Raw genomic sequence first — 10,142 nt, forward strand, 5'->3', positions numbered from 1 at the left:
TATCTGTACTATCGAAATAAAGTCTATCGCGCGACAGCACAGCGATATATTTAGCGATTTTTAGAGTAGCCTGGACTGCACTGTGACTGAGTCTGTGTTACCTGCTGTGGATGGCAAAAATTAGAAGAAGATGTTAATTGTACACTGTTGGTAAAAAAAACGGATGGTAAAAAACAGCCGTTTTAGATTTGTGCGGTTTTAATTCGGATACTTCGGATCCAATTACGTTAAAGGTGCAACTACAGCTGTTTTATCATAAATATATATATCCAAAAATACGCAACAAACAAAATGTTAGTATAATACATCGATTTTTCCAAACTTATATGTGGGTGGTAAGCCGAACTCTCGATCTCTTGAGTTTTTTGCCTCTGCACATTTTACTGCAAGTTACTGAAAAAATTAAAATTGTTTTTTTATATAAATAGGTATTAAAGTGTAAGTTATATGTATTGTGATTAATAAATGTGTAGCACAAATTCTACTTGTTTAAATGTGCAGGTGCAGCCATATGTGAGTGGTTATGTTGTATGTATTTGGCCGTATAGAAGGAAGTCAGTCAGACAAAATGTGTATCTCTTGGATACAAACACACATATACATATCTAGATATGCATGTATATGAGTGTGTTTTTTTTTAACATAAAATCTCCTATACACATTCATACATATGGACATATATACATGCGTACTTATGTACATATGACTTACATTTGTATAAATCTATGTGATTGTGTTTATATGATCTGATTAACGAAAAATCAATCAATTATTTAGAGTTGAGTTAAAAATCAATCAATTTGAATACAATGTGGCATCGTTTTAATAAGATAGAGTGTGTGTGTTGCCCCCAAATTGTGTCACCATCAACATTAGCAGAGTGTTATTTATTGCTCTAAAGCTAAGTCATCATAATTATATTTATTTATCTATCGTTTCAGAACGAGGGTGCATTTACAAATAGTCTTCAGGATCTTGGCCATTTATCCAGACGTCCAAAACAATGGCGTTGCTACTCCGAATATTTTGTGTCCTTCTAAGTTTAACCATACTTAGTCTTGCATTTGCATCTTCCGTTTCAAATTTGGCATCGTCCACCACTGGGATTGTCTCATCGAATGAAAACGATGATGAATATCTCACACAACGAGGTACGTTGCATTTTATTTCTGATAAGGATATGTTTATTGATATTGCAATCTGAAGCCGTGAAATATCATTGTATGTGTTGTTCTTTTATTTTCATACCTTACTCCAACACACATACTTTATGTACGTTCATAGATAGATTTATTTCACATACATTTACATAAATTTATGACCGCATGCTCTACGGATTTAATTATTTAAGCAATACTATGTATGTATGTATATAGAAAAAAAAAGTGTGTGGGTGGGAAACCAGAGAGATGATGATACTATTATCAGCATCATCATTAGCATTAGCTGTGGAATGTGTTCACTCCAGATTAAGAACAGCGGATGCAGAACTTTCAGGTAGAGAGACGTGTTAACAAATCAAAATGGGATTGCGCAGTAACGTAAATATAGAAAATTCTAAATTTAGTTGAATGTTTTAAGAACTATTTTTGTTGTCACATTCTACAACACATTTATGCGGATATTCCATTATGCATTTTAGAGAATATATTGGAAAAATCTTATCACGGTTTGATTCGTGAAAACGAGACTTTAGTGGAAATTACGCCGTTAATTAAAGTAGACGAGGAGAAAATCTGTAACTTTCGCATTCTGAAGAAGCCATACCATGAAATACCATTTCAGGTAAGTGCAATCATTAAATTAATACTCCACGCCATGATATATTATATATGTACATACAAATGAATATACGTACGAACATATAAATAATACACATACATTCATATATGTAAACATTCTGTATACCTTTCAGATTGAGTTAGTAAACAATTTGGGTATCTTGAAGGCGCGTCGTACGCTGAACTGTGAGAAGAGGAAGAGCTATCATTTCGAGATTGTGGCCATATACTGCGATGGAACGCCATCGAATACAGCAAATGTGCATATAACGGTCATCGATATTAACGAGTATGCGCCGACTTTCTTGCAGCCGTCCTATGTGACCGAAGTGGATGAGGGCCGTCTCTATAACGAAATAATTCGCGTGGAGGCATCGGACAAGGATTGCACACCGCTGTTCGGCGACGTTTGCAAATATGAGATATTGAACAATGATGAACCTTTCACCATCGACAACGAGGGCTCTATTAAGAACACCGAGCCGTTGTCCCACAAGGCATCCCACAATCACATTCTCTCTGTAGTCGCCTACGATTGTGCCATGAAAGAATCAACACCCATTATGGTTAGCATTAAGGTTCGTCGCGTGTGCGAAGCTAAATTCTTGGGAATTCCTGAACGTATCGATTACACCGTAAGTATGTGTGTGGAATCTTTGCCCAAGTCAACTCAGCTTAAAAATCGGATGTGAATGGCTTAATAATTATCAATATTATTATTACTATTTTTGTTTCCTTCATATCATTCAGTCTGGCAGTACTGAGAGCCTTCAGCTTTTCCCCAATGCCCGCCTCGACCTTTGTGACATTTTTTGCAATAGCGAAGAGCTCAACATACATGCATCCATTGCGCTTAAGGTGAGAGCAATTACAGTTTATTAAGTCGACTATTTGCTATACATACATACATATGTATGTACATATATTTGAACTAAATAAATGCATTTAATACTTTGTCGTTGTATAGACCAAGCACATATCATTCGGATGCGATAGAGATATATCTAACTGTTCGGCAAGCCTTACATTAAAGGACCTGCTCCCACGAGACGTGGAATGGACCAAGGAATTAAGTTACGATGAGGGTGCAGAGCCTATATTTCACTTTGATGGGTCGACCGGCGTCGTTGTTCCTGATACACTGATTGGTCGCCATGACTTCTCCACCCATCCGTTTGGTATTGTCACCATATTCCGTCACGGCAGCCAGATCTCGAATAATAAGCATGTGAAGGAGCACATAGTTTGCAGCGCCGATGATCACAAAATGAATCGTCATCATATGGCACTTTTTGTGCGTAATTGCCGTCTGATTTTACTGCTTCGCAAGAACTTCAATGAAGGCGATCTCAATATCTTTAGTCCCGCGGAATGGCGCTGGAAAATTCCACAGGTGTGCGACAATGAATGGCATCATTATGTGCTGAATGTGGATCAGTCGTCTAAGGTTGAGCTCTATATCGATGGTGTACGCTTTGAGAGCTCCGTTGAGGACCGTCACAGCAACCCAGAGGTGATCGATGACTGGCCACTGCACGCAGCTCACGGTGTCAATACAACCTTGGCGGTTGGAGCCTGCTATCAGAGTTCCGAGAATCGCCTCAAGCACGGCTTCAATGGCGACATTTCCGAGGTAAAGGTCTCGGTCAATGGTGTGCTCTCGGTCGATGACATTAAATGCGGCACCAGCTGTGCCGAGCATTTGCTGCCTCCAACAGACACACGCCCTGATTCCGATTCTCAGGTTCAGTCCAATGCACAAATGAATGAGATCTATATTGAGGCACAGAGCAAGCATAAAATCGAGCAGTTGATGCGTAAGATTCAATACATCAATATCAAGCAGAGTCCCACTATCGGTCGTCGCAATATTGAAGTTCGCACAACCATGATGTGCATTAACCAGAGTGCTATACGGCTGCCCACAATTGAGACGTATATTATGGTCAATGAGCCAATTGTTGCAGCAGCCATAACAGATTCAGCACCGCCTAGTGATGCAGATAAGCTTAATTCGGCTACGATGTATGCCGTGGAGAAGGTCGACCCACAAATGGACCATGAGAAGGGTGTCCGAAAGCCGTCCCAAGATGTCCATGTTGAGGCCAGCAAGATAACGATTTCTGGTAATTATAAACGACATTTATTTTTGTATTAACAGTCTGCCAGATTCTAGCTTCATGAACTCTTTTATTTGAAATAGTATTTTTTCAAATTGAGTCCATAATTCGACTGGCTGTAAATACATAAAAAAAATGGCAGTTTGAAATATCAATATTAATTGGGTGAAAACTGAAGAATGTGTTCATTTTCTGCTTTTAGGCACAGCAAACAAACTGGTTTCGTATCAAGAAATCAAATCGGGCGTCCACATCTTAGATAAAGTTCACATTGGCGTGTCCGTTGACAACGATCATAAAGTAATGTCCAAGGAATATTTGGACTCTTGCAGCGTTGTTGTGTTCCCCTCATTGAATCCCGACCATGAGGAGATATTGATTGACGGTGATGAGTCGCTCTCCTCCACCATGGATATTAAAACCAATATTAATAAGGATGGTGTCGAAATGCTTGGAACCGATTCCATACGCAACTATCTTAATGTATTACGTGCGCTGGTCTATAGTAACAAAAAGCCAGCCTATTATCTAAACCGTGTGTTCAAATTGTCTTGTGCACAACTTAGCTCACAATTCAAGAGTGCCGAATACACTCTAACCCTAACAGTACTACATCCCAAACAAACTTTGTCCAAAACCACAAACGCTCCATCTCTGGCTGGGGCTGCTGGAAATTCCAATTCTGCTGTTTATCGCATCAATGATCGTGTCTCCAATGATGAGAGTGGCGATCAAGCTACTGGTATGTAATAAATAAATAATCCCCTACACACACTCTTTTAACATGATTATGGTTTTCAGACACCAAACTATTTTCATATGCCATGATCCACACCAATGACGTACAGGAGCCGAAATCACATGTGCACTCTATTGTCCATAAAGGTGGGGATATTAACTGAAACTATGATAAAAGATGATGATGATGATATATTTAATTAAAATTTTCGATTTCCCCCTTTTTAGCGGAAGCATCACACCCGACCATGCTTATTATCCTAATATGTGTTTTCCTGGTCATCTTGCTCTGTGGAGTTTCTATTGCTCGCATCAAAAACAATCAGAAGTATACAGATCGACACCAGCCGTGCCCAAAGGTATGTCTTTTTCAAACCTACATATATACAATTAGGCAGGCGATATTCGATAATTTAACTTTTTGCTTTGGCAGATTGCCGATGAGGGTTTGATCTGGGATGATTCCGCATTGACAATTACTATAAATCCTATGCAAACAGATGCTGCATCTGAAGAGAGTTCCGATTCTGAGAACTCCGATTCAGAAGATGATGAAGGTAAGTTGCGTTTGGGAATGTATGGAAAATAGATACAAATGTATCTATTGGTATGAAACATGTGTTTGTATTGTTATTGACTTCATGTGCGTGATCTCTGATTTCGTAGTTATTAAAGATGGATTCGCCCACATCAACATAAACCAGCTTGAATGGGACAACACCAACATGTTTTCAACGGCAAATTAAAAATGGATGCGAAAATGAGTGCGAGCTTTGCGCAACTTTCTATCCAAAACAACAAAAAGAAGAAGTTAATATTAAAGAAAAAATATGTAAATGTGCTTTTTAAATATAAACTCAAAGATCCATAACATAACAAGTAATCCACAGAATACCCCAGAGGGGATCAGAAAAAGAAAACAATTAATTGAGTACATTAACTACATATATGCGAACCTTTTTTCGTTGAGAATGTATGTATCTTAAATACGTTACGTATATGTATGTATGTAGCAAGGACAAGGAAAACAACAGGAAGATGCAGATTTTGGCCATGAAGCTGATGGTGATGAAGCTGAAGATGACAATTAATCTGACGTTCGTGAAGATGGTGATGAAATACAAAAGAAGAAAAATTGGAGGGCAAGTGACCGCAAGTGACAGAAAGTACATGTGTAATCTGATCTGATCTGATCTAATCTGAGCCTAGCAGAGCCGAGCCGAGCCGGGCCGAACCCAGTCGGGTACCGGTACCCAGGGTTCGTTCCACAGTGTTCCACAGTGGCAAACAGATTCTGTACACTAACTGTAACTAAGACATAGTACAATTATACAAGACGGCGGTCGAGCCGGTGTAATAAATGACATATACACGTACATACTACATAAGAACAAATCGGTAGATTTTTAAGTTAGCGAAACAAAAACCAACAAGAACAAAAACTAAGAGAGAAGCAACAAATTAACAAAAATAAAACAAAACAAAAGCAAGTATTGGTTTCCATGCCAGAGCAGAACATTAACATGTAAATCTGCATAAAAAGAATATAACAACAACAACAACATCCATTGAAAGCTAAAAATGCATCCAATTTAACAACAACAACAAAAAAAAAATGAAAAGAAGATTTCAAACAAAAGCAACAACATCAGCCACAACAACAACAACATCAAGAACATCAAAGCCAATGATATCCAGTTGTAGGGAGAAATGTAATTTCATTTCATTGTTTCGTTTGTTTTGCGTGTTTTTTTTATTGCTCTTGTACTTACGATGGTAGTCGTATATACATATATAATATACACATATACTTACGTTTATATACTACATGTGTGTGTACATGCACGCATACATACATACATATGTGTGTATGTGTGTATAATGAGTGTACGCCTTTGCACACACATAAGTTAGATTTAAAGAGCTGTCCATATCTATGTATGTGTGTATGTGTTTAGAATCTCAAAAGCAACATTTCGAAGCAAACTGATTAATCAATCAATTTGCACATCTTCTTCATTTTCTGTTATCATTTCATTAAGATAACCAAAAAAAAAAAAAGAAAAAAACGAAAAAGAAATCCACAAAAAAACGAAAGCAAAAAGAAGATCGAAGATTCGAATTTTGCTCATTTGCCATTGTTTTTCTTAATTAGTAGTTGTAATTATAATTATTTCTTTTTTTTAAACATAATTTGTGAATTAAATAATTATTTTCTGTTATGGGAAGTAAGGGTTTTATTCCCCAGTTTGTATTGTAATCGTACTTTGAACTCTGCAACAATAAAACTAAGCACTCCCGCTAGCGATAATACATAGTAGCACATATCCTTTTTTATTGATTAGTAAGTAGGGCGGATTGCAACAGTTGAGTCACGGCATAGTGCTAAATGGTGGATCGGTGGATCTGTCTAGATTCAAGAAGCATTTCAAGTTCAAGCTCAAGTTAACCTCAAAACTTAAATAATAACGGTGTATAAGCTTGCACTTATAAATGATATGATAATAAATAGTTTCGCATACAGCTTCCGTCGGTCTGTTTTTGTATCGAAGAAACATATCTATGTACGAATACTAACTACCTATTCAATCCGCTTATAGGTATAATGCCTGCATGAAGGAATATCAAAGCATACCAAAACCGATACCAATCCATTCTTTAACAACATTTTGCTTGACACGGCATTATCCCAGTGGTTCTCTATGTTTCTGCTGGCCCCATTCTCTATGGTGCTTTATAGACGTCCTATTAAGTTAGGTTTCTAAAGCAGTTAATAAACTATAGCATACAACATATGTATGTGTGTACCTACTCAGATATTTTAGTTCCATAACGACAGCTATTTAGTTGCAAATCATATTTACCTACGAGCCGTTTCGGAACTGGTGAACTGGCGAGGAGAATAAGTTATAGAGAAAAGGTCTCACACAATGGGGCCTCAAAAGCCGAGCTTCCCTACTTACTCATAGATAACATAAGCACTAATATTCAGACCATTACCCACTAACTAGACTTCTCCAAGGACAGCAGAAACAGAAACAGAGACGCCACGATTAGTGCTCGTACCCCCAACCATCGGATCATTGATGGGAAATTTTGTGTATATAAACAAATATATTTATATTAATAGAGCAACAATTAATAAAGATGAATAAAATGAAAGCTCCGCCAATCGAACTACATTGTGGCTCAATGAAAGTTGTGTTCCTTGTGAAAAGCCGCTTTCCAAAGCGCTTTAATTTCGTCCATATTTAGATCGTATCGTAGTTCCATAGATTACCGCAGAATGATTTTTTGTAATGTGTGAAGTCGTTGCGGGTCGCACGAATACAAATATAATAGAAAAAATGAAAAACGAAAAACGAAAAAGTAAAAATAAAGAAGAGTAAAGAAAATAAACGGAGAAACATTCCATTAAATGTAACGAAAAATTAATTGAAATCTTAGTTTATATGTATGTACAAAGTCATGGACTTTCTGTTACTTCGGCTATGCTTTGTTTCTACATATAGCAGAAGTGTTATCCAAGCGCAAAGGCCCTAAAAAATGGCGAATAGGATCATTCCGATTCCAAGGGCGGCAGCTAAGAGCAAAACAGACAACACACACACGCATAAATATATAATAATGTTAATTACATACATTATAAAGTAAAAAGTACACAATTAAGTCAAATATACTTGTATGTATTGTATATAAACAAGGACGAATTATCCAGGACGTTATGTGCGTGTAATGCCCTAACTCCTGTTAAACGCACCTTCTATATACATACAATATACGAGCATACTATATCATGGAGAAATAAATGCTTCTAAATATTGAAATTACCGTCTTCTTCTTCCTCATTTTATTTGTTATGTTTTTCAGTAAAATACTTGTAAAATGCATATTGGTGAGTTATTGAAAGCGTTGAGAGACTTACCGATGGAATTGGTATCCAACCAGAATGCTTTTCTGCTCTTGATCCTTGTTATTGATAGTGGGGTGACGAACCCAACTTTCCAACAAATTTAATATTTTTGATTGTTCCATTAAGCCTCACTACTCTATATCCTGGAGTTTATAGCTGTTATATGAACGATTGGTGCAATCTAGTTCATATTCGTTGAACGACTGAGGTAGAGAGAGGCGCAGTAGAGGGTATACGAGTACAAGAGTCAAACATTAGTGTACTACTCTACTCTCCTACTCTTCTTTAGTTAGTGAATTTTACTTTTATTACACATATGTACATATATTTTTGTAAACGGTCTGCCTGTCTGTCCATCCTTCTATATGAGCTCAAGATGAGATTCTTGAGTGATCCCAGCCAGACATACTTTTCCGATTTCTTAATATATTTTTTCTCCAGCTCACGATCAACTGATCAATTCTACAATTCTGCAAGACACTATGCGGACAAGCAGTTGCTTTTACAGATTGAGCGGCTTGTGCAAAAGGCAAGCAGTGCCAAGCAGTTCGTTTCCTTTGACGCTGTTGCTGCCAAAATTTCTGTCGAATTAAAATTAGAAAAATAACTAAATAAATAGCACTCTAACATATTCAAGAATGGTTGAATGTCCTGAAAGCTTTCTCCCCAGGTCCATTAAATGTGAGAGAGATCAGGTTTAAACATTATACACCCAATTTTGTTGTTGTTTTTATTATGTACCTCATATGTGTGTAAACATAATTTGGTTTGTGTTTTCTTAATAAGCTATCGGGTTTCATAATCGGTCTAAACTTAATTACATTTATGAGTACGCGTACGATTTAGAGTACGATGCATATATATTTATATACGAAGACCTTAGACGTATTAAAAAAAAAAAAAAAATTTTATCAATATTTGTAATATATTTTCATATGAATAAGTTAAGAAATTTAAATTTAATTCGTGCAAGTATTTTCATAATGCAACATTGCGTTATGTTTTCTTTTGTTTTTGTTTTTTTTTGTTTTTCATATCCCGCCCGTCCTCTGCCCCTCGCCCACTGCCCTCTGCCCTCTGCTCCTCAATGGGTCGTCAAGCCGTCCATTAACTGGTCCAAAACTGTTGTATTCTTTGAATTTCTCGATCTCGATCTTGATCTTGGGCACACATCACACATCACAGGTGCTGGCTTTCAGTGATTGTTCTCCAAAGTTCGGGAGGAGCAGCGTCAGCGGCAGAGGCATCGGGATCCGGATAGGGATAGGGATCGGCATCTGCTTATAATATGTACATGGTCTGCTGACATTATTTGGTACAACACATGCTGCAATGCCTACATGCATGACAAATATTGGTATTATGCTGATTCATACATGTTATGACATATGTACAATTTTTACATAATATATGTATAGATGATATTCAAATTCCTATTAACTAAAATACATAATTTGAAAGTTTTCAAAAAACTTGAATGGTTTTTGGTTGAGTTTTTCCTTAATGGACATTTTGGTTTGATTCTTCTCCTTTCTTTGAATAATTATATATATTTATATAATATTTCCTATGCTCTCTATATATGTAGGT

General features: G+C 36.9%; 1 protein-coding gene across 1 annotated transcript; it reads left to right on the plus strand.

Moving 5' to 3' along the window:
• Positions 1-145: 145 nt before the first annotated feature.
• On the plus strand, positions 146-8,462 carry LOC115627751 (calsyntenin-1). The gene is made up of 11 exons (XM_030523535.1): positions 146-293; positions 942-1,151; positions 1,643-1,785; positions 1,916-2,416; positions 2,532-2,639; positions 2,749-3,907; positions 4,104-4,643; positions 4,703-4,786; positions 4,868-4,998; positions 5,073-5,196; positions 5,306-8,462. Exons 2-11 carry the CDS (start codon positions 1,004-1,006, stop codon positions 5,383-5,385), a joined length of 3,018 nt encoding a protein of 1,005 aa, XP_030379395.1. The 5' UTR covers positions 146-293; positions 942-1,003; the 3' UTR covers positions 5,386-8,462.
• The last annotated feature ends 1,680 nt before the right edge of the window (positions 8,463-10,142 follow it).

Source organism: Scaptodrosophila lebanonensis, unplaced genomic scaffold (assembly GCF_003285725.1).
Source record: "Scaptodrosophila lebanonensis strain 11010-0011.00,11010-0021.00 unplaced genomic scaffold, SlebRS2 tig00000098-arrow-pilon, whole genome shotgun sequence".
Lineage (NCBI taxonomy): Eukaryota > Metazoa > Arthropoda > Insecta > Diptera > Drosophilidae > Scaptodrosophila > Scaptodrosophila lebanonensis.

Coding starts and splice junctions, on each gene's coding strand:
- LOC115627751 (XM_030523535.1), top strand. CDS start 1,004: ATGGCGTTGCTACTCCGAATATTTTGTGTCCTTCTAAGTTTAACCATA. Junction 1,152..1,642: donor TGAATATCTCACACAACGAG/GTACGTTGCATT, acceptor TATGCATTTTAG/AGAATATATTGGAAAAATCT. Junction 4,999..5,072: donor GACACCAGCCGTGCCCAAAG/GTATGTCTTTTT, acceptor TTGCTTTGGCAG/ATTGCCGATGAGGGTTTGAT.